At 50.1% G+C, this 25,367-nt stretch overlaps 1 protein-coding gene across 2 annotated transcripts in view; it reads right to left on the bottom strand.

The window, feature by feature from the left end:
* RIF1 (replication timing regulatory factor 1) overlaps window positions 1–25,367 on the bottom strand; it is a 1,074,525-nt gene that overhangs the window by 356,245 nt on the left and 692,913 nt on the right. For both annotated transcript variants that reach the window (XM_069616488.1, XM_069616487.1), the window contains one exon: window positions 11,506–11,651. In XM_069616488.1, the coding sequence (XP_069472589.1) occupies window positions 11,506–11,651 (146 nt within the window). The remainder of the gene's footprint in view (window positions 1–11,505; window positions 11,652–25,367) is intronic.

The raw sequence follows: 25,367 nt of genomic DNA on the forward strand, positions 1-25,367 counted from the left end.
CAGACGGAACGAGTGAGGTCCCCAGAACCTTGTCGAGGGCAGCCCGTCGGCGACTGTTTCATATGGAGTACTTAGAACGATGTGTCACATGGCGCCTTTTACATCCCCTGGCGCGCGAGAAAGCTTCTTTATCTATAACCTGGCAGGTGAAACCACTGCCGGTGGGAAATGGGAAGCCTTCAATGTTTACATCCGGGGTATGGCGATTTCCAGAGAGGCAGGGGCCTTGACCACCATTAAAAAGGGACATCTAAAAGTACAAAACTAAACTCAAAGCTCCAGACGAGGAATACTCCCATAGCCCTGACCCTCCCATACTCGCTCAAATACGCGCCGGACTAGACCAATTCAAAGCGCGCCCTGAGGAAGTACATTATTATTCACGTCCTCCGGTGGCTAAGAAATACAGAGGGGGAGAGGCCCGGGAGGACGCTGGCGGTGTTGGCAAGAGTAGAACGCAGCCGCAGCCCGGTAGACTGCATCATTGATACCAAAGGGGAGACAAAGATATTGGGGCTATTACAATTTATATAGAGTGCTTTATGCGCCAGCTCCTCACCATGGCGCACAGGCCATACAATCCCTGCTTGAGGGGATACCCCTGTCGCGCTTAAACTAGTCCCCTTATCTACAGATGAGATTATGGCAGTGATTAATGGTCTGCCCAGGTGCAACGCCCCAGGATCTGATGGACTTTTGTCTAGTTCTACCAGGAACATGCTGCACTGCTGGCTCCCTGCCTCCTGGAGGTGTGGGAAGAGGCACTCCGCGAATCCAGGTTACCTGCATCGCTGCATGAAGCCATAATCACCATTTTACTGAAGCCGGGCAAACCAAGCGACGAGTGCGGTTCTAACAGGCCCCTCTCATTGATAAAAGTAGACAAAGCACTTACAGACTGCTCCCACTGATAGCCCACATGGACAAAATTGGGCTGTGTCCCAGGCAGGTCCACATCGCTGAACATCAGACGCCGGTTCAAAGTGATGGCTATAATAGAACCGGATGTAGAGGCTGTGACAATAGATACTCAAAAAATATTTCACATCGTCTCTTGGGAATTCCTATGCTTCATCAAGCTGTTATACTCGGGCCCCCTCGACCAGGGTCCTGGTTAACTCCCTGGTCTCTGAACCCTTCCCAATGGGCAGGGGCACTAGGCAAAGTTGCCCTTTTTCCCTGATCCTGTTCGCCCTGGCCATTAAACCAATGGCGGACACGATCCCTACCCGCCATGGCCACCGCAGAGTTCCCCTTTGTGGTCCACCCGAAAATATTTCACTTCACGCTGACTGTTGCTATATGTGAGAGACCCGCAGACAAAGCTCGACCCGGTTCTTCGGGACCTAATTCACTTGGGCGGCTTTTCGGGCTTCACAAAAAAGTTAAACAAAATCGGAAATGTTCCCCCTGACAACTAAAACAAAACAAAAAAATAAACTTTGCACGCACCCGCTACGATGGTCTCCCGACGGGATTAAGTATATTGGGGTGGTGATCTCTGGGACAAAAGCTTCCCTTCTGAAAGACAAAGGCTGTTGAAAAATACATCACTGTCAGACTGGGTAGATGGGCTACACTTCCACTCACATTGGCGGGCAGGCTGACCCTGATAAAGATGGTGCTGGTACCAAAACCTTTGTATATCTTTCCCAACATACCAATCTGGCCATGCAAGACGTTCTCTAGGCTGCATGGGCAGTGCGCACAATGTATGTCACTCTGGGGCGGTCTAGAAAAAGTGGACAGACATGATGCTTCCCTATAATGGAGGGTTTAAGGCCTCACATCACGAACTGTACTGGGTGGCGGCACAGGCCTAGTTCGCCACCCACTGGTATGACAATGATGCAACCCCCACACCCCCATGTCAAGCTAGAATGCCTCGCCGCCAGTAGATCCAACCTCAGGACACTAATCATGGACAGTAGATAAGGACGAATGCCTGTTTGACCCAGTGGCTTTAACGTTGCACACTTGGCGCTCCTTTGTAGACACACAGGGAATGCCACACCCATACTACAAATGGCTCCCGTTATGGAGATACCCGGGGTTAGGACCCACATGGGATGCCAAGCTGGGAACGGTTAGGGTACAGGGCGACAGGTGTCCAGTTACTGGACATCACCCATCGATCTGGCGTCGGGGACATACCAACGATGGAATCGAGCTTATGCAATACTACTGGTTGCAAGCAGCGGTCTCGAACCTCCGGCAAAAGAGGAACTGGCCTATATAGCCAACTCCAGTGGTGGGCGTAAGATACTCTAAACGCTGTACAAAATGCTACTTCGTAGGTGTTATGCAGAATCCTGTGCAGTTCCCTTAGGGAGCACTACAGAAGATTAAGACTACAGGTATGATCAATAAATCCCCTTTGGTATCAGTCTGTACCACAAAAATGTTGTTGGTAGCTGTGGCTAAGCAGTCACTTATCTCAAGAGGGAGATGAGCAGTATTCAGAGTTTACACAATAGGGCTGCAGTACTATCATACAAGGAAACACTGACGAAAGCTTTGTATTAAAAAAAAAAAATATATATATATATATATATATGATACATTACTCACCGTAATCGTATTTCTAATGCTTGTATCTGCTTAGATTCACATGCTGTGCATAGGCCGACATCTAGTGGAAGCTGCGGAGTATTACAGTTTGTTTTTCGAAACTCGAAAATGGGCGTCGACACAGGGCGTGCCAGTAATACTATCCCTAGTGTGGCGTCCACTGTACCCATGATCCCTCATGCGTCTAGGACCCTCAGATTGTATTTTTCCTGACATGAGGTAGCATGAGGAGTAGCGCGAGTACAGATGATCCAAGCAGATAGAAGATAGATAAGATAAGACTACAAGCATCCATGCGAGGGGAGGAAGGGTGGGTCGCATGTGAATCTAAGCATCAAAAATACGATTACGGTGAGTAATGTATCCCTTCTGAGGCTTGTGGAATCTGCTTAGATAACATGCTGTGCATAGATTAGCGAGCAGTGTTAGAAGGAGGTGGGATTTGAGAAGGGTCATGAGCAAATAAATGTCTTAGAACCGCTTGTCCCACTTGAGTATCTGTCTTGAAATGGGTGTCAATGCAGTAGTGCCGAGTAAAATTGTGAATAGAGCTCCAAGTAGCTGCTTTGCAAATGGTGTCAAGGGGAACATTTGCAATGAAAGCCAGAGTGGCCCCAATGCCTCTTGTCGAGTGGGCTCTGGGCGTAAAAGGCAAAGTTTTGTCAGAAAGAGAGTAACACAACTGGATACAGTTGACAATCCACTTGGATATGGCACCCTTAGAGACGCGATCTCCCTCTTTGCCTGTGGCTACGGAGACAAACAGTTGATCTGTTTTCCTAAGCGGTCTGGTCTTGTTTACGTAGTAAAGGACCGCTCTACGCACATCTAGGGTGTGTAGTTTAACCTCAGCCGAGCTTTGTGGGTTTTGGAAGAAAGCCGGAAGCTCGATGGACTGGTTTACATGGAATTTAGAAATAAACTTAGGTGAGAACCTAGGGTGTGTCCGTAAAACCAGCTTATCCTTATGAATAGTAAAGAAAGGATCCTGCACTGACAGAGCCTGAATTTCACTGACCCTTCTTATGGATGTAATGGCTACTAAGAAGGCAGTCTTATAGGTCAGGTGTTTGAGACTTGTCTTATGCTCGAATGGGGGGCCCATGAGTTTAGATGGGACCTGAACGTGGTGCTATCCTGGTGGTGGGTTAGATATAGGGGAATGAAGTCTCTTTACTCCCTCCATGAATACTTTAACCACGGGTACCTTCCACCACGACACCTTGCTATGTGAGGTGGTGTACGCCGACAGTGCTGCCAGGTGTACCTTTAGTGAGTTGAAAACCAAACCTGCGTCCAGCAGGTGGAGCATGTATGTCACGATTGTGGAAGGCGTGCAATCAACTGGGTTGATTTGTTTATTCTGGCACCAGATAACGAATCTCTTCCATTTGTCGAAGTAGCAATGCCTCGTGTTCGGTTTCCTAGACTCTTTTAGGATGTCCATACATCTCTGTGGTAAATTGAGATGTCCAAACTCTATGACCTCAGGAGCCATGCTGCTAGGTTCATGGAGTTGGGTAGAGGGTGCACCTTCTGACCTTGGTGCTGGGACAAAAGATTGTACCAGCCCGGGAGTTTGATGGGATCGCACACCGAAAGTCTGCGCAGGTGTGGAAACCACGGTTGTCTCGCCCACATGGGAGCAACTAGGACGAGCGTCATCGACTCTGTTCATCTTGTTCACCACCTTCCTGATGAGGAGTTGGTGGAAAAGCGTACGCAAACATGCCTGACCAGTTCATCCAGAGGGCGTTCCCCAGGGAGTCTGGTTGGGGAAACCTGGATGCCAATCCTGGGCACTGTCTGTTTTCGCTTGTGGCGAATAGGTCTATAGTGGGGAAACCCACTGAGAGAAGAGATCTTCTACGATATCTCTGTATAGACACCATTCGTGTTCCTCCGGAAGGGGATCTCTGCTCAAAGCGTCCGCTAGAGAATTGAGATCTCCTGGAACATGTTGAGATGACAGAAAGATGTTCCGTCTGAGTGCCCATATCCAAATGTTCTGGGCAAGTCTGGACAGATTTGGCGAACGAGTCCCTCCTTGCTTGTTCAGGTAGAACATGGCTGTCGTGCTGTCCGTTCGGATCTGCACCGACCGGTTCAGTAGGTGGGGCTTGAATGCTTGAAGTGCTCTGAAAACTGCCAGAAGCTCTAGCAGGTTGATGTGATTCTTGGCCACTGTGTGAGATCAGAGACCGTGAGCTGTGTGGTGGAGATGGTGAGCTCCCCATCCTGTCAGGCATGCGTCCGTCTTGACTACCGCCTGTATCTCGGGATCGTAAAAGGGTTTCCCCTTGGATAGATTGTCTCTTGTCCACCAGTGGAGGCTTTGTACAAGTGTTGGCGAAACGACCACTAGATCGTCCCACTGACCACTTGCCTGAGACCACAGTTCCGCCAACCATTCTTGCATGGGATGCATGCAAAGGCGCGCGTGGGGGACCAGGTAAATACATGACGCCATCATGCCCAGCAAACGCATTGCGTACTGTTATCTGGCGACTGGTTTGATATTGCGGAATTTGCAGTAGTATATTTCGAATTCTTTCTTCTGAAGGAAAAGCCAACCCCTCTTGAGTATTTAGAACAGCTCCTAGGAACTGCTTGGAGGTGCTGGGCCCCTACTTATATTTTCTCGTTTATGGAGAAGCCCAATTTGAAGAGGTCGATAGTTCTTTGAATGTTTGTCCTGCAAATTACTGGGGTCTCCCCCGTGATGAGCCAGTCGTCCAGATAAGGGTACACTGGGATTGCCTCCCTGCGTAGGTGTGCCGCCGCCACCGCCAGTACCTTGGTGAATACCCTTGGAGCCGAGGCTATCCCGAAGGGCAGTACCTTGAACGGGTAGTGCTGACTGTCCACCTTGAAGCGCAGATATTTTCTGTGCGCTGGGAACATGGAAATATGAAAATAGGCATCTTTCATATCCAATGTTGCCATGTAATCCCCTTTTTAGGAGGGGAATTACCTCTTGGAGAGTAGTCATGCGAAATTTTGGGGCTTGACATACTTGTTTGCAGGCCGTAAATCCAATACTGGGCGCATTGTCAAATCTTTTTTTGGCACAAGGAAGTAAGTTGAATAAATACCCTTGTTTACCTGGTGTCCCGGGACGAGTTCTATCGCGTCCTTTGCGAGAAGAATTTCGATCTCTTCGAGTAGGATCTTCTAGTGGTCTAAGGAGTGTATTCTTTGTCGTGGAGGGTGGTTTCGGGGACGCTCTAGGAGTTCTATGCAGTATCCTGCGGACACTGTGGACAGCACCCATCTGTCTGATGTGATCCCTTCCCAAGCTTGGGTGAAGATGGAAATGCGTCCCCCTACTGGGGATGCGTGAAAAGAGACCCTGAACGGAGCCTCACTGTTTTGGTGGAGGCGTGCCCCCTCCTTTATTGGGACTGCCTCTACCCCTACCACAACCTCTTTTGTTACCCCTGCCATAACTCTGGGTAAACTGCTGGTTAGTGTTCCATGTAGTACCCTGGCCTTGGGAATAGTTTGAGCCTCTTTGGGAGTTTTGTCCGCGAGGCCGACGAAAATTGCCATTCCTTCTCTGGTTAGGGGGTTTGTTGGTTAGTTGCCCTAGGGACTTGAGTGTCTTGTACTCGTCCTTGGCATTCTTTAGCGCGTCCTCGACCACCTTTCCAAACAATAGATCCGGCTCCACCGGCTTATCTATCAATGATGCTTGGGTCTCGGCCTTCAAACCAGACTGCCGTAGCCAAGCATGCCTCTTGATGACCGTGCTTTCAGCAATTAATCTGCCAGCGTTATCCGCGGCATCAAAGGTTGATTTTAAAATGCAACCTGACACGGCTCTCCCCTCTGCCGAAACTCGTGCCAATTGGCTCTTTAAGGCTTCTGGGGCGGAGTCTATGAGAGCCGCGACTTCTTCCCATTGGTGGCAGTTGTAACTAGCCAGCAGAGTCGTGGAGTTTGCAATCCTTGCCTGGTAGGCGGAAGTGGAGGCTACTTTCCTGCCCAAGCCATAAATCTTCTTGCTCTTCTTGTCGGGGGGAGCTTCGGACGATGACAAGGGTGTTCCTGCCCTTTTACGGGTGTTTGTAACAACCAGGGAGTCCGGTTTGAGATGTCCCCTTGTGTATAGTGGGTCAGATTGGGCTGCCCTGAAAAGCTTTTCAATTCTGGGGTTTACTGCCCTAGTGAGATTGGGGTTAACAAGGGAAGGGTCTATCCTCCTTTGTATTGACTTAATGATAGGGATGGCCTGAGCAACAGGTCTCCTTTCTCCCACCAGTTCCTCTGCAAAGTCCCTCTCTTCCTGAGCACCCTGGATGTCAATGTGGAAGTGCTGTGCCGCTCTGGACAGGACCTCATTCAGGAGAGGTTGGTTGTTGACAGGGGAGTCGGTAACTGCGGGCTCTTTCTCTACCGAGGAATCTACCCTGTATGTATCTGGGTCGCCCTCCTCCTCCTCCTCCTCCTCCTCCTCCTCCTGGTCCTCATCATCCCCATAATAGCCTGTCCCAGTTTGTTCTTCGAACATGCCCACATCTGGATCCTCAACAAAGGATGGATCTTCCTGGTATTGAGAATAGGGCTGTATATAGAAGGGGTCTGAAGATTGTGCTTCACCCCGGGACTTCCTACTTGGGGGTATTGGATCCTTCGAGCCTGAGGGAGTTGACCCTTCTGGGGTCTAAGAGAGAAAGTGTTCCGGGTTCTTGGCATAGAAATCTGCCAATGATGACATCCTTGACATTACTCTGTCTATGTCATCACTGGACCATTCCCTTGAACTGGGAATAACTCTTTCCTGGAGTGCTTTCCCTGTTTTATCCTTACTAGACCTACTGGCCTGAACAGGGGCCTTAGGGACAAGAGACAGACTTGTCCGTCTGTTTAGGTGGAGTAGAATGTAGTTTGGGAGTGGAAGTAGGCTGGGACTGCTCACTTCGTTGTTTTCCCCCCTCCCCATGGGTGGAAGAGTGCTTCCCCGACTTTTGGGCCCCATCAGAGCTTTTCGATGCCTGGCGTCGAAATTCGGGCGTAGAGTCCCTGTCCCTGGAGAGTGTAAGGGATTCGGTAGCAGCCTTAGCGCTGCCTGCAGACGCCGACTCCTGGAGTGCGGCTTGGGGGTAGAGGTCGGCGTCGTCCTCCGACGACTGAACCTCAGTCACTAAGGGGAGCGAGGCACTTTTAGCAACAGTGGAGGGTTGCTTGGTGACATGAGGCGATCTCGAACGCGAACGCCCAGAGGACACCGACTCGGTGGACCGTTCTCTACGTGCCTCTTTCCGAGAACTCGACGTGCGCGGAGTCTCGGTTGGACTTTTGTTTGCTGGAAGTGGTGTGGGTAGCGCCCGTGTCGCCGGGGGTCTTCCCCATAGCTGCCCTGCCAGACAACCTTCCGAGGTCGGGGACTTGCGCTTGGCTGTCCATCGACGCCACATTGCCCTCGGCGTCCGAAAGTACGGCGTCGCTGAAGGCACCCTCCGCAGCCATGGCCACTTGTCGCCTGGCGTGGTGGGCCCAACGCTTTGTCGAACGGTCCTTAAGGGTCTTCGGTTTAAACCGACTGCACACTCTGCAATTCGCCTCGGGGTAGTCCCTCGGCAAGCAGAGGTTACACGTGGCGTGTCTGTCAACCCAAGGATACTTGCGGTTTCACTTGGGGCAAAATTGAAAGGGGGTACCCTCCATACGCACCCTATGGCAGCGGGCTGGGAGTGTAGGAATATTAGTAACGTACCTATATTAATCAGAGTGTAGGATATGTGCCACCCCCCACTCTCCCTACTTGCAGGGCCGAGTCCAGAGGACTTCTGAGGCCCAAATCCGTCGCTGTAGTCGACGGTTGAATTTTCTCCGATCCGGCGTCGAGTGTCGATGTTCAGAGACTCGACGTAAAGGTGGAATAAACGGGGAAATATATAACAATATTTGCAAAATCTGACTAAGTCAGGGAACTCCGCTCAGTGCTTCCGATCAGCATGGCGGAAAAAAACAATCTGAGGGTCCTAGACGCGTGAGGGATCATGAGTACAGTGGACGTCACACTAGGGATAGTATTACTGGCAGGCCCTGTGTCGACGCCCATTTTCGAGTTTCGAAAAACAAACTAATACTCCGCAGCTTCCACTAGATGTCGGCCTATGCACAGCATGTGATCTAAGCAGATTCCACAAGCCTCAGAAATATATATATATATATATATTTTTTTTTTTTTACACACTTCTGGTTCAACAAATTAATCCCAGTTAATAAAGCAAGTTAAAATCAGTCAAGGAAAGTATACACAACTCCCTAGTTAAATTGTAGACAAGTTTGAGCAAGAGTGAAAACTGAGCAAAACGGCACAGTGAAAACCAAACACAAAAGGCACTCTAGCAATTTCTCACAAGGGAGGGAAAGCACAAGTTAGACAGGAATAGGTAGTACTTTAGTATGTATAGTACTTAAATGAAAACCGAGCAAAATGGCACTCCACAAGTTTTAAAAGTGGGAAGAAAAAGGTGGTTATAAGAAGTAGGTGCACCAACAGTTCTAGTTGAGAAGCAATCTAGAGAAGGCAGTTCTAACAAATTTAGCCAGAGTCAATAGACCTGTGCACAGGGCAAAGGGCCCAGGAGCAAAGTGTTCTTGTAGCTGCAGTCAAGTCTTTGGTTAACGATTCAAAAAGGTGGATGCAGAACATAAGACAATTTTAGAAGATAGGGGCGGCCAACCCAACAGGTAGCTAAAGGATTTAAAACCCCTTTAGCACTACCACGCGAAAAGGGCGGCCTGGCGGAAAAATGTACCTTCAAATATAGAAGAGGATCCTGCGGTGGCGGTTGTTAATGGCAGTTCCTGCAGTTCGGTGATCCAGCAGAGGAAGAGGGACTCTCGTCGTGGAGGAAGGTTCGAGTTACTCCTCTGCCCAGGGATGAAACCAGCCGTGGTGCTGCCCAACAAATAAAAAGTACGCTCCTTTAAATCGCGGTCCGGGTGGACGGGTGCCTGGCTATCTGGTCTCCGTGTACAGGGCACTGGCGACTCAACCAAGGCAGGTCCAGGAAGGCGATTGGCAAACTGGATGGTCCCACCAGCTCAAGGGAAGAAGGCTCTTGCAGATGAAGATCTTCTCTCGTCGTGTGGAGAAAAGTGGTGAGACGCTGCAGCAGGGCATCACCGGTGGTTCAGTCGTTGCAGAGGTCTTTTGGCTCCTCTCCTTTTCGGCTTCTTAATTCCAGTGGTGACGTCTTGCTCTTCCAGTCCTCAGGACCCTGCTTTTACGCAAAAAGATCCCCATTCATACAGCCTGGCTGTCACACACACTGGAGTGGTCATCTTGGCGAGAGACCCTCCATCCTATCAGGGCAGAGTGCGACATGGGTTGCTGAAGCAACCCTGTCCAGGGGTCCAACTTCCCCTCCCACAAAATGGATCCACTCCAGACTCAGTGGAGCCGAAAGGAGGGCTTCTTGGCAGAAGCCCGCCAAAAGGATGAACAAAGGATCCCCGACCTGTGTTAGGAGTTTAGAGAAAGACACGAGAAAGAATTTATATTACATTTCTGGCAAATAAAACCTACCGGAGTAAAGTTAATAATAAAATAAACCGGCAGTATGTCAGAGGCTGTCAGTAAAAGTGGTAGCCTCGAACAATGGGAAAATCCCATAGGGAAATATTCGCGGTCGAATATTTTTGGTAGTAACCACTGCCACCAGCCAGAAACTTTTGAGAGAGGGACTGCACGGAACCCTCTCGAAAATGAACACCAGGGAAAAACCATTAACCCTTCCCAGTACTTCCATAGTAAGATGGGTTGTACTGGTTTAGTTCATACAAATTGACTAGTTAAGTCAATGGGCACTTTACACGCCCTGGGAGACAGTAGTCCGCCCCAGGGTATGTTTGGGGGTCACTCTGACAACCCGGTGTCACTGCACTGAGGGTGCTGTGTAACATTTGTAAAAAATGGTTCCTATGAGGGTGAGATAAACCCCATAGACATTAAACACAAAAAAATAGCCTAGAACTCACAGTAAATCTGCCTAAGGGTGGGGGAAAAAAAAAAGTCACACTTAGCAGAAGAAAAAGACAAACCCTTCAAATCCAGCAAAGCTGCTGGGGGACTCTATAGGTAAGGGAAATTAGCCATAAAATGAGAATTCTCCCTAACAGTAGGCGGGCACCCCAGACCCCCAGGACAAAAGCCAAATGGTCAGAGAATCTTGGGGCAGAAATGTCAGATGAACAGTGGAAGCACATGTGTGCACATACTAAGAATAACCCTCAATTTCAGATTTGGATGTATACAATTTAAGCTTCTGAATGAACTGTACTACACCCCCAGGAAGCTTGTCAAAATCAGACTGCCAAGCACTGTTGTCCTAGGTGTCACTGCGCTCAGACAGATCATATGCATATGTTTTGGTCATGTGTGCGATTGGATGCATTCTGGGACGGTTTTAAAGACCCTATCGAAAATTGTTGATTTCCCCCTGCTCCGCTTGGTGCCTTATTTGGTCTGTGGGAACATTTTCAGAATAAAAGACTTTAATTTGTCAACATTGGCTGCATGCTGGCAAAAAGATGCATACTCCTAGGATGGAAGAGCAAAACCCCACCTACAACAAAATCTTGGCTATTGGCGCTCACTTGGGCCCTGAATAACGAAGAATTGTACATTGAATCATTAGCCCACTCATCCCGCCCGAGAGATATATGGTCAGAGTTTCAATTCCATCTAGCAGCCCTACCCACCACTGATACCTGATGCATTGTTTTTGCGACCTCCTGATGAGTTACGCATAATATGCCTGACTGTGCGCTCATACTTGCCCCTCCGCTCGCTCCCGATTCTGATCGTCTAAATCCTCTGTGTATTCTCTCCGTATTCAGCATTATGTATTCCAATGTACGTTGCCTCTAATGCCAAATAAAGGTTAAAAAAAGAGAAACAATAAGGCAGTAACTTACCTTTTTGTCCTAAGCACTTCTTTTTGGTGCTCGGTCAATACTCGTTCCTTCGTTTCAGGGGGAATGAACACAAAGTCCATAGATTTATCTTCTTCCAAAAACTTCTCATTAGGCTTAATCTTTGGAGATGAAAATTCCAGCTTCAACTATTGGCAGGTACAAAAATAAAATAATCACTTTCAAATTCAAACCAAATCTATTCTCTACATAATTACCAACTAGGGATGTACAATTTAAAAAGGCATAGCTGGCATTACATAACTTTGTAATAAAACGTCACATGAATTACTGTGAAATCCCAAATATCAACGTTATACAATTACTTGCCTTCAGTAAAGCTCTGATAGATTAGCTGTTCCTCCCACTAATTCCTCACATTACACCCCCAAAGCAGCACAAGTCTTGGAGGAAGGAAGAGCGCGAGGATCCATTACCTACACCAGGAAACTCTTGCACATCACTCATCCAAAGTGGGCATCTTGAACTGATAAGGCAGGCATAAACATTTGGCAAATGTTTGCAGGGAAGCCCATGAAAACATGAGGTCTGCAAGGAAGCCACTCTAAAGAAGAGATTGCCACCAGGCATCTGATAGAATGAATCAAGAATTTACTTTTTGGTCTGCTTGGAGCATTTAGAAATGTAGAGGACAATCCAACTGGTCAGGATCCGTTTGGTAGCAGTACTGCTAGCACAGGCAGTAGCAAAAGGGCCAATCAACCCTGGGGATGGATTTTGGGAGGCAACCCATTATGGGGTAACAGGAAGCCATTGCAGTCTAGACAAATCCAATCAAGGTGGGTAGCAGAGCGGCAAGGCTTCGACTCAAAGGGTGCAAGTGGTCTACAGCTACAATTAGACACAAAGCACTCCAATAATTCCAGTTAGGCAGAGAAAGAACACCAAGTAAGACTTTCAATAACAGTATGAGGTGAAGGGAGTGAAGAGGGAGAATAACAGCAGATTCAATACAAGTAAACAGGCAAGTAATCAAGTTAGAAAAACATCTTAAAAACACATGTGCAAATATACAATTAGATCCCCACCCTCCCCCAATGGTAAAGGCCTTAAACAGAACGGAGTCTAGTGCCCAATCACTAGTTCCACAATACATACAGTTCAGGTAGGTTTACTATTGGGTTGAGCAATGCCAGAGGTTGTGATTAAGTGTTCCAAAAGTTGAGAGAAGATCAGAATCGTGTCTCTTTCAATACCACCACTCTAGGGAAGGCATTGGTGGGTCAGGAGGGGCATCCTTGAAGAGAGCACTACTGATCTGAATCAGACTAGATGAGAACAGGAGTTTACGCCCATGTATCCCTATAGAGGAGAGTGGGGTTAGAGGGACATGAAACCATCATGTTAACTTACCCCTCTTGGATCTCAGATTCTCCAACTATCTTAAGTCTTTCGTGGAACCATTGCAGAATGCTCTGTTCCTGGGATTGGCCACCGAACCTCAGATACTTTCTGGTATGGAAGGAGCCCCGGAGGCACTGGGGGACTGGCTCCATTGCCACCCCCCTTCTTAACATGACCTGGACCGCCTGCAACAATTGGGCCATGTGTAGTTCTTGACACGCCACAGGAGAAATGCAGACACCTGTGTTGGAATTCAAAGGTGTGCCCCTGATGAAGAACGTCCAGCCCCCATTTGTCTGTGTTGATGGTCTTCCACTTGTCGACAAAGTTTGCTAGTTGGCCCCCCACTGGGGTGCGAAAGTGGGGGCCTGGATCCATGGCCGGTTCAGGCCCGCCTTCAGCGTCTGCGTCCTGGCCTGTGGGAGATAACTCTGCCTTCAGCTGCCCAAGTCTTGTGAACGCTCCCTCTGAAGGCCTCCTGGGTTGTAGCGTGGGAGGGCTGGCGATAGGGTGCAGAGTATCACTTGGAGGATCTGCCAGATTTCCAGCTTGAGGAACAAAAGGATAATCTTCTCTGCCTCATGTGATACAAATGCATTGGAGAAACGGGGCCTCCATGTCCTTGTCCTGTACTCCCTTATGTGTGTTCTGTGTTTTCTGCACAGGAGTCCACGTGGGACACCTGGAAGTGCAGTTCTTCCTCTCTGTGGTTGTGGTGAACAGAACCTTGGGTACTGTTTTGGTACCCAAGGGTGGGGGTACAACCCTGTACCCCTAGTGTATGTTTCTGGGCACCTATGTGTGGCCCACAGAGCAGGGTATGGGCTGGTGGCAGCTCCATGCTGAATTTGACAGGTGCTCGGAGTATCCTCCATTTTGGGATACGCAGGCTCTGCCATAGAAATCAGTGGATTCCGGAGAGGAGACACGATGGCCCCTGTGGACTCTTTGTTTCTGTTACCTGTTATCTTGTTTTCCCAAAGTCCTGGGAAGACCCAACTATGTCCCTTCCCCCGACTGGCTGTTGGGTGGAAGAACCATACATGGCATTGGGGGACAGGCCAGACTCGCTGGAGCCTTCCCAGTGACTATGTTGTGGGTACACCCTTGGGGTAGGACCTGTGTGAACGGAGTGTGTGACCAATATGCACTTAATGTTATGGGAGACTGGTTTTGGTGTGTGACACACAAAGAATGAGACAGCCCTGCCTGAAACTGACCTGAATGTAGTGTGGTGTGCTGAAAGGCTGGGTGCATGCCCCAATCCACATTCCTTGTTATCGGTGTCTGCGTGGAAGTGAATGATCTGAATGCACTGTGAGCCCGATTGGCTGCCTGAGCATGGCTCACCAGTGTGAATGAGAGAGAACAGTATATCTGGGGACCTCTCACTCACCCGAATTGTTGAGAAGCTGCTTATCCTTGACGCCCAGCTGAATAAGACGGTTTGCTGCTGCTGGCCATCAGCGAAATCCGAAAGATGCCGTGTCTGTCAAGGACTGATCCAAGAGAGGACCTGCTTAGGAGACCTCTCCCCGAGCCACGAGGGAACATCATGCAGAAGCCGATCATCAAGGCATTCTGGAAGTCAGTCCCAAGCAGCTGTCGACCTGAGACAGGGTCCTCCGAGAAACATTGAAGTAAGCACCAGGACGTCGAGGCCATGGACGACCATCCCTGTCGACCGAGGTTCGCAGGACCGCTGTAACCTTGTTGACCGGAGCCGCAACGCTAAGAACAGTTAATCAAAAGACTCCCTTGCCATCACCGTCGAACGCTTGGTTCCGCCAGAGAAAGTCGAGGTAGTCGACGAACCGAGAAGAATTCGCTGGTGGGGTTCCCGCCACACTAACTCCACAAAGCCACAGACCAACAAAGACCTGAAAGCCAGCCGTGGTAGAGTCCCGATAGTCGACACCCGATGGCCGCTGCCGACTCTACGTTCTTCATTGAATCTGCAAAGACTGAAGCTGCTGTCTCGACGACAGCGATCCCATTTCCTTCAAGGAATCTGGACGACCGTGGCTGCTGCTTTAAAGGGAGTCCACTCAAGAGGGATCCGTCGACTAACCGAAGAAACTCAGTTACATTGGGGTAGTATAATATGTTTAGCAGGAAAAGATCTTTTTTTTTTAAACCTTTATTTATTTGACTTGACAACGCACAAGTAACAGGGATGCACACAGCGCATTAGTAGGATACAATCACATACCATGATCAACAATGCTGGCATTTAGTGGACAGTACATACACGTAATTGGGTCAAGGTCCAGGCCATAACAGAGGGGGGAGCGAAGAGTCTCTGTTCACAGGGTAGCAACCGGAGAGGAAAAAGTAGGGACGGAGGACACAGCGTCTGAGTCCAAGTTCATGGTGGACATATAACTGCGAAACTTCCACCAAATATCCCTTGGTCTCGAGTGGGGATCTTGCAATGTGCCCCATGCCTCCTCAGTATCCGACGCCCAGGTGACGGCTCTGAGCCACTGCGTGTTCGAGGGTGCTCTAGGCCAGAGCCAGTTCATCAAGATGCAGCGTACTGCTAACAGCATACAGAGGCCAGCCAGCCTCCTTGAGTCACGTCCTATTTGGGGAAAGTCGTGGAAGAGGCAACGTACTGGGGAAGGGACTATAGTGTGGTCCAGTATAGTAGACAATGTGGAACATATTTCTGACCAAAATTGTGTCAATCGTGGGCACGACCAAATCATATGAATATATGAAGCCTGATCAGAGCCACATCTAGGGCAGCTGGGGGAAAGCTCGCTGAACATGTGGTGGAGCCTGCTCGGGGTGTGATGATATCTGTGTAGCACCTTGAATTGTATTAATTTAAATCGAGAATTGAAGGATACTTTGTGGGTGCGTGCACAAATACGGGACCAGCGCTCATCAGTTATTTCCACCCCAAGGTCTTCCTCCCACTTGTGTCTCAGTGCGGTGAAGGAGGGTGCAGCTCTGGCCTGTGGCATGGTGTAAAGCCTCGACACCTTCCCCTTCGAGGAGTCAAAGGAGCAAAGCTCGGCAATTAAGGGTTCATCAGGTGGTAGTGTAGGGAAGTCTGAATATTTTGTCTTGAAAATCTTCCGGAGAGAGGAGTACTGTAGCCATGCTGATTGTCTCCTCCTAAGGGCGAATGGGAGGTCTGACCATTCAAGAAAGTTACCCTGTACATAAACATCTCGGAGCGCTAAGAAGCCCGCGTCGGCCCATCGGGAAACGATGGATTGTGGGACGCGTGGGACCTCTCGTTAGAAATTCCATAGCGGAAGGTCCCCATGGAAGGGATGGGGTGTGCCCAATAGTTTCCAGATTTTCGATAGGGCCAGGGATGTAGTAGTAATCGGATCCGCCGAACCGGGGTCAGTCGGAGCGGGTTTGAGAATGAGGGAGCAAATATTACGATCGCTGACTGTCAGTTTCTCCAGCCGAACATGAGGGGGAGGGTCAGTGGTGTTAAACCAGTGGGACGCAAATTGGGATTGTGCTACCAACCAGTACCTGGGGAAGCCTGGAGCGCCGAATCCACCGTATTCCATGGGGGCAGTCAATGTTGTCAGTTTAAGGCAGACTGTGCCCGAGTGCCGCAAAAAGGTGTTGGTTGTGTGGAGTAGCGATTGGAAGAAGTGGTCACCCGGCCACAGGGGAAGATTAGTGAATCGATAGAGGAGTTGGGGCAGCACGACCATTTTAAGTATCCCTATTCGGCCTGCTAAGGAGATCGGGAGTCTAACCCAGTTTGCGGTTTTAGTGGCCAGGTTTGTAAGGTAATTCAGGTAGTTGTCCTCACGCAGAATTTCAGAGCAACGGGAAACCACCACCCCAAGGTAAGTGAACCTGGACTGGGACCATGTGAACCCCATTAGGTCAGGAGAGCGGAGCATACAGTCAGTGAGCGGGAACAGCACCGATTTAGAGCAGTTCAACTTCAGTCCGGATATGTGTCCAAACCGGAGCACATCCTCCAGAATTGGGGTAAGGTTAGTGTCTGGAGAGCGGATATAAAGCAGAGCACTGTCAGCAGATAGGGAGACAATGTCGGACTGGCCTGTAGTTTGCAGGCCTCTATGGGCATGTGACTGACGCATCATGTCGGCAAAGGGTTGCATGGCTATAGCGAATATGAGCGGGGAAAAGGGACAGCCCTGTCGCATTCCTCTGGCTATCTAGAAAGGGGGTGGGGGAGCATCTGTCTTCCGTGCGCACTCTAGCCGATGGACTAGTAAAGAGCAGCTTGACCCAGGATCGGAAGTTGGGACCAAATTTGCATTTCTCAAGGACTCACCATAGGTATTGCCAAGATACCAAGTCGAATGCTTTCTGCATATCTACGGTGGCCGCTACTGCTTGCACTTTCGAGTCGATGGGACAAATCCCGCTTGATCCGGATGAACAATGTGGGGCATGAGTGAGGCTAGTTGCATGGCTAGTAATTTGGCGTAGATTTTGACATCACAGTTGATTAGTGAAAGGGGTCGGTACGAGCCGCATTGGGTGGGGGGGGTTTGCCAGGTTTAAGTAGGACTGTTATCATTGCCTCCCAGAGGGAGTACACCCCTTTCGCATGCCTCCTCCCATAATGCCATTAGATGTGGGATCAGCAGGGATTTAATTTTTTTATAAAATTCAACTGGAAGGCCATCCGGACCAGGGGCTTTGACTGATGCAAGTGAATCTATGGCCGCTGAAAGTTCTTCGGGTGTGAACGGCTTCTCAAGGGAGATGCTAGTGTCAGTGGAGAGGACAGAGAGGGAGGCTCTCCAGATAGGAGTCAATCTCTGATATCTGGACGCTATCAGCTTTTGAGTATAGGGAACTATAGAATGTTAGGAACTCTGAGTTAATGTCTTGTGGTGATGTAGCTAGTGTTCCATCGGGTGTCTATTGCAGGTATGTTGGGGGCGCCGAATTCACGGCGTAGTAGCCTGGCTAGCATTAGGCCTGGTCGTTCTCCACCATATTTCCTAACCAGATGGGGACCGTCTAAGAATTTAGCATCCCGTTCGGCCAGTTCACGAAATGGGTCGAGCTCTAAACCCAGCAGCGCTAGGGTCTCAGGAGAGTGATCCACAGCGTATTGGGCATCAAAAGGTAGCTAGGGTCGTCTCGCTTCTCGTTATATCTGAGCGGATCCCTTTCAGGATACCACTTCCCTTGGAGATGGCGATACCCCTGATGAATGCTATAAAGGATTCCCAAAGGATGGATTGTGATGAAACAGAATTAGTATTGAACTCAAAGAATTCCTCAATAGAGGATTCAAGTTCAGAGCTAAAGACCGGATCAAGCAGGGAATGAGGCCTCATTTTCCATAGTTAAGGGTTATCGCGGTCCTGATGTCATGATCTCTGCTTCCAAAAGGTCAGGGTTTTCCCAACTCCCTTGGAAGCAGATCCATAACCCAGGTTCCGAGTGCCAACCAGTCCCAATTGGGACCTTTTGGACCCAGTCCTGGCGCCAGTGGCACCAGGCTCATAAATATGCCCAGTCCCAGCGCTGGAAGCGCCGGGCTCATAATGCTTGGGTGGACTTACCTGCAGCAGACCATGCTGCTTACTTGCCTGCCAGTTGAGCCTCTGATCCTCTTCTGTTTGGAACTACTTTTCCTGTTGGGTGGGGCAGGAGCCACTCCCTAGGTTCAGAACACTGGAACTCTTCTGGAAAGCAGGAACACTCTCCATCTGCCTCGGGGAAGGGTGCTGTAACCAGTTTCTTCACTGGATAAGGGGAGCAGGCCTCTTGACTTCAGAGGACTGCTGTCCGTCGTTTACTGCACGAACGGTACGTTTCGAGTAATTCTAATGTCTTTAAAAGTCTTTAGTAATGATGTCTCTTGTTTTTGCAGGGTTCCGGCGATGGCGGATGACGGGCTGAAGTGAGTTGGAGATGGAGCCCGTGTGATGAATGGAAGCGCCTGGAAGCACGTAAGTAAGCGCTTGTTGCCTGCTTCACGATGCGCTCTAACTGTCTTTTTATTTTGCAGGTACAAGTTCGGAGCGGCTGCAGGGTGCCGGAATACCCACTGGGTTAGATGTGGAAAGGAGTAATGGCACGTGAGTATTAAAGTTCTCCAATGTCTTTAAACGCACCTTGTTTTGTCTTTCAGATGCGGGATGCAGCGCCGAAGGCCTCCGGAGCGTGCGAAGAGCTGGTAAGCTTTTGTCTTTCAGATGCCGGAATGCAGTGCGAAGACCTCCGGAGCGCACGAAGAGTAGGTAAGCCTTTGTCTTTCAGATGCCGGAATGCAGCGCGAGGCGTTGGTGACAGCCGATGGACCAGGTAAGTGAAGCGCTGTCACTGAAGACCGTAATGCTAACCTGTTCTTTCTTGTCTTTATAGGTGTTGCTGAAGACTGGATTCAGGATGGGAAGCCTTTTTCCTTAGGCCCAGGATCAGATGGAAAAGACACGATGAGCGTTCTGCTGCAGAGGATGCAGAATAACGCAAAGCAAGATTCATCCATCGGGTGTGGTTTAAATAGCCTCCTGTAGTGCTTAGGTGTCTCCTTCCACAGCCACGCCTAGGTAAGAAAAGAGTTCCTGCTTTCCAGAAGAGTTCCAGTGTTCTGAACCTAGGGAGAGGCTCCTGCCCCACCCAACAGGAAAAGTAGTTCCAAACAGAGGAGGATCAGAAGCTCAACTGGCAGGCAAGTAAGCAGCATGGTCTGCTGCAGGTAAGTCCACCCAAGCATTATGAGCCCCGCGCTTCCAGCGCTGGGACTGGGCATATTTATGAGCCTGGTGCCACTGGCGCCAGGACTGGGTCCAAAAGGTCCCAATTGGGACTGGTTGGCACTCGGAACCTGGGTTATGGATCTGCTTCCAAGGGAGTTGGGAAAACCCTGACCTTTTGGAAGCAGAGATCATGACAGTACATGAGACGCCATGCGTCCACAATCGATAAGCGGGGGAGTATTGTCAGGATAGAGTGGGCCGCTTCTGGAGAGCTGGCGGGGCCTGATCCATCAAGGTGGATGTCCAGCATGGTATTGAAATTCTCCCCGCCCCCACCCATAGGATCGGAACCAGGGGGGAAACTCTCCAACAGAGAGGCCAGGTGCAGGTAAAAGTCAGGGTCATCAATATTTGGACCGTAGATGTTTAGTATGGCTACCTTTTTATTTTGCAGCATGCCCAGGATCAATGCACATCTCCCCTGTGGATCTATCCGTGAATGACTGCCCGTGAATTTAAGGCTTCTGTGTATTAGGGTCAGCACACCTCGGCTCTGGGTGGAATAATTGGTGTAGTACCTCTGGGGCCCCCACCGTTTAGCAAACTTCTCACATTGCTCAGAGCGGGCGTGGGACTCCTGTAGACTAAGATTTTAACATCATGCCGTTCGGCATGGAGTTGTATCTGCCGCATCTTTCTATGGTTGCCAAACCCCCGTACGTTCCAGCTCATGAAAGTTTGGTCATTATCCGCCATTTGTGTGGAGATGTTGAATGAACTCCGTTTCACGGTGGAGTGGCGGCCAGTACCTACCCCACGGATACCCCACTGCACCTGTAGGGTTATGGCCAGATATTGCAATATGCGTGACATCTCTTGCGGTCGTCAAGACTAACATAACTCAACCACATCTCTCCCCCAAACAGAGGCATGATAATCCAGCACAACCATAACCACCAAATCAATTGCATCGACGCCCGGGGGCCTGATAGCTGGTCTGGCGGTAATGCTCCGGAACTGGGGGGTGTATAAGGATGTTTGCAGTTCTAAACCAAGTTTAATCAGTATGACTAGTAAGGAACACGTGGATCGAGGATCAGACCAATTGAAGAAAACAAGTTCAACTACTGTTATATTCCTGTGGAACGCAACAGCAACTCATGTGAACGGCCTCATGGGGGCCCGCTGAAAATTGAAAGTTGAGTTAGTATAAACAGAGCAATGAGCAGTGCTAAGGCAGCGGGGGGGGGGAAGTATCAGCCAGGGAAATGCTCATCAATGAATTTTGAGGCCTCTTCGGGAATCTTAAAGAAGAATGTCTGATTGGAGTGTTCGATTCTCAGTTTTGCAGGTAATAGCATGGAGTATTTAAAGTCTCGGAGTCTCCTTTTGACTGCTAAAAAGGATTTGCATTCCTGTTGCAACGCCACAGAGAAATCCGGGTACAGATGGATCCTTGCCGCTGCAAGAAGCAGATCCCCCCCTTGACTCTAGCTGCCCTCAGGAGGGCATCACGATCCCGAAAGTTTAAGATTCTGGCCATGATGGGACGTGGAGGCACGCCAGGTCTGGGCTTCACGGTCAGGGATCGATAGGCTCTTTCCACTGCAAACTGAGGGGAGAGTTTTGGTGACTCCAGGAGTGCTAGGAGCATGCGCTCCACATAGTCTTCCATGGGCTCCTTGATGTCCTCGGGCAGACCGACTATGCGTAGGTTATAACGTCTTGACCGAGATTCGAGATCATTCTTCCTTTCCGCTGCAAGCACCCGACTGGAGACCGAGGAGACTGTAGCCCACAGGGAGCCAAGATCGTCCTTGGCAGCACCCACCCTTGTTTCAATCTCGGTCACCCGGCCATCAGTCTTCTCGATGTGTGCTTTTAGGGATGAGATGGTGCCGTTCATATCAATTTTGGTGTGCAGGGTGGTGAACCCCTCACGGATATACTCTAACATCTTCTGCGAGTCAAAGGTCGACGTGATGGGTGGATCCTCCGGTGCCTCAGCAGTTGGTCTGGATGGCGTTTTCGCAAACAGAGTGCTCTATTTTTTCCCCAGCGCACGCTCCTTTGGCCATGGTGTCAGCTAAGGAGTGTTCTGAAGATGCAGGTAAGCGTGGATGGCGAGGGGTGCCGAAGTTCCGCTGCAACGCAAGGCACAGCAGGGTACCCAAGAACGAGCTGCTCAGATCTCCTACGGCGCTGTACAGGATTCTACCAGGAGAATTATGGCCTCAGCACTGTTTGAAGCTGGTGAATGTGTCTCAGCAGAGGTTGTGTCTACGCCTCGTCTGTTAACGGGTTCGCTCCAGTTGCCAGCTTTACAGGTCCCATCAATCCACACCTGCGGCAGGAATGGCGGGGGACCACCCAGATGGAGCACCACAACAGCATGACTACCAACGGCCGGGCCCCCAGGGAACCAACGTGTGTGTGTGGCTGGCGCCAGTGCCAGCACAGGATCAGTGCCGACAGACGTCAGGTATCAGCACAGGAGTGCGTAATGCAAGGGGGAAGACCTAGGCTCCACAGTTCAAGGTAGCCAGCCGCTGGTGTCAGCCAAGAATTAGTGGGGACAGTTCCACCCAGCTTCAGTGAAGGGTTGAATAGATCGCTGCGGGAGCTTCTCACAGTGTTGCTTGTGGCTCCAAGTGATAACGTTCTCTGCGCATTGCCAACCTTGCAGCAGGTCTTGGGAGGGACCCACAGGGCTCCCGGGCAGCAGATGGAAGCGCTGCCACAAGGAGGGCGCACCAGCCCCAACCCCGCCGCCCCCTCCGGATCCTACCATGTCTTCAGCCCCGGGGGCACAGCCGCAGGCAAGGGGCTGGCGGGGACCAGGAACCGGTGCGGGTCCCTCAGAAAGGCTGTACTCCTCCAGCCGTACGCCCGCCTCCCGCTGGATTATCCCCGTTCGGAGCTCGGCACTCAGGCTGCCATTTCCTACCAGCGCAACAGCGCCCCGGAAAAGATTATTTTAAACGTATATGGACTGGGCTTGTTGATGCACTTTATTTACAGGTTTCCCAGGTTGGGGCAGGGGATCCTCACACAGAACTGTCTCTTGCTAGGGACCAAGTATTCTGCCATTGTTTAACCCAACTTGTCTTCCTTCCTATGTCTGATGTGGATTCTCTTTACTATTTGATTTGTATGCCATTGAAACTGTCACCAGTTGGTGCATTTTAAAGGAGTCAAGCGTTAACTGTGGTACCACAGATAGTGTACATATTTACCATAAGATTTGCCAAAGCACAAGGTGCATTATTGATTGTGTATAGATCTATTGAACCTTATTGATAAAGAACTGTTATTACATAACAGTGTGTGGACATTCCTTTGTGGGGGCTTCGGGACGACACTGTACTTAAGAATCAGCCAGCATCACCTCCCGAAAGCTTAAGCCTTGATTGCTCGTCCATTGCTACCACCAATAAAGAATATTGATTGGGGTGCTCTGTGCTTCTACTCTGCCATATAGAGGGCAGGAGTACAGATAACCCCCCTCCAGTCTTTACACTGGAATATCCACAGGGCCTGTGCAGTCTCAGTGTCGGGTCTAAATCAATTGGAGAGTCATGTCCACCGCCTTTCCAAACAAATTGTTCCTGTCAAAAGACATATCCACCACCCTGGACTGCAGGTCGTCCCTCTTGAATAGGGCCAGGGCATCAGCCTTCTTATTCTCGGGCAGGAAATCCAGCATTGGACTGAGCTTATACCAGAGTTCGCGATCATACCAGGACAGGATGGCCAGGACATTGGCGGCTTTGATAATGGAAGCCACGGTGTAAACGATGCAGGTCCCCACCGGATCCAGCTTCTTCCCCTTCTGGTCCAGAGGCACAATTGACTAGGATGATGGGATCGCAGAGCACTTCCTGTCGGCGGCAGAAACCAGTGTCTGGAGAAAGCTGCAATCTCGGGCACCTGGGGGCCGGGTCGGACACCCTATATTTCTTCTCCAGCCTATCCTCTTTTGGGGTGGGGGGGCAGTGTTGCCGGACAGTGTTTCGGCCTTGATGGGCTAGGTTCTTGGCAGGGCTTGATGAGCACCTTGATCTTGTCTGGTGTGCCCTAGGAGGACTCCTCACTGGAGTTCTCGTAAAGCTACTAACCGGTTTCTGGTGCGGAGCAGCTGGTAGCCTCTGCTGCATCTAGGACTCCAAGATGTGGAGAACCATTAAGATGTCCAATGACATGTCCCTGGGAGCTGGCTGAGGCGTGACTGGGATCACAGGTGTCTGCTCTGGACTGAAAGGTGGGCCAAAAGACAGACCCGGCTCCCTCTGTGATCCCTCCTGTGATGAGCCCAAGGCCTCCCTCATGATCATAATAGTAACCCTCGGGGAAGGTGATAGTCGTAGGAGCTAGTGTATATTCATGGGAGTTTGGGGGCGGGGGGTAAAATCTCAGACCCTTGCAGGCTTGCCTGGGACACTTTTCCCGACCCTGGGAAGAAAATCCTTAGGGGGCAGCAGCTCCCTAAATCTTCCTGCATCTTTAGGGAAAGAGGCGATGAGGCTGTTGACACACAGGTGCATCTTCCGGAGTTGTGTGCGCCACAGTCTGTGGGCGTGGAGGTAAAGACACTTGCGGCGTAGCAGTCATCTTCACAGTGGACACCACGGTAGTAATGACACCTCCCGTTGCCGAAGTAACGATGGTTGTTGACGGGATGGCAGCCGGAGTGGTCAATGGGGTCACCGACGACAAGATACTTTGGATGACAAAGTGATCGTTGACAAAGGTAAGGCCTTGGCAGACGGCGCAATGGTCGACAGGGTCTTGGGCCTCTCCTTCACACCCTTGTCCTCAGAAGAGGAACAGTGCTTCAAAGGAGTCCGGGACTAGTTCGCAGAAGGTACCCCCCCCCCTCCGGCAGTCTCACTGTGGAAGAGGATGGAGAACGTGTCCTTCTGGAAATGGGTCCTGCGGCCACCCTTTCAGAATCCTCATCGTGGAGTTTAGCCTTCTTTTGGATCCTCTGACCAGAGGCACCCTCAAAGGACCATGACCTCTTTTCAAAAGGAAGCACGCTCTTGGGACCGGTCAGTCCTGGGTGAGGCATGGCTGTGCCCAAAGGTAGAGTCAGAGGTCTCCTGCCCCCCCCTTGAGCCACACTGCTAACCGGCCGCATCCGTCAGTACTGGTCTTCGCCAGAAAACCATAGCAAATCTTGCATCCCTCATGGTCCAGATGCAGGCAATACAGGCACAAGGTGCTGATGCTCAACATAGATGTTCTGCAGTCTACACTTGGCGTAGTGCTTGAAGACTTGAAGAGACGCCTCTTCTCATCAGACTTTGTTGTAGTGCAAAACTGGGCCTTCAAAAAATGTAAAAAAAGAAGAACTGCGATGGAAGGTGATCTTCACCAACAGGTCCCCGCTGCTGGTAGTCGAGCGACAGTTGAAGATTAACAGTCAAAGCAAGACATTATCGAAAAAACTTGAAATATCAAAAAAGGCTCAGAGCGATATGAGAGCACTCCCAAAACTGAAGCGGGTTGGTAAAAATCTGAAGATGGCCATAAGGGGTGGATCTTAGGGAGACGACAATGGGAGGGCAGTATGATCCAAAGGACAGTGATCGGTTATAAAGTAAAAACAGTTATCAGGCTAAAGCGAAACATGTGAATTCATGCCAGACCCCATGTTGGAGAATAAAAGGATGCTAGTCAGGCTGTCTTACAATCAAAGGCAGTCCTCTGTTCAAAAGTCTAGTCTACCAATGGTCTGACCTTACACTAATACACTACCAAAATAAACTCAACCAGATCGGTATGCAAGGGATTCTCCCCTAGTGATTGGAATGGTGGCTGGTT

Source organism: Ambystoma mexicanum, chromosome 9 (genome assembly GCF_040938575.1).
Source record: "Ambystoma mexicanum isolate Mex_15411 chromosome 9, UKY_AmexF1_1, whole genome shotgun sequence".
Taxonomy (NCBI): Eukaryota; Metazoa; Chordata; class Amphibia; order Caudata; family Ambystomatidae; genus Ambystoma; species Ambystoma mexicanum.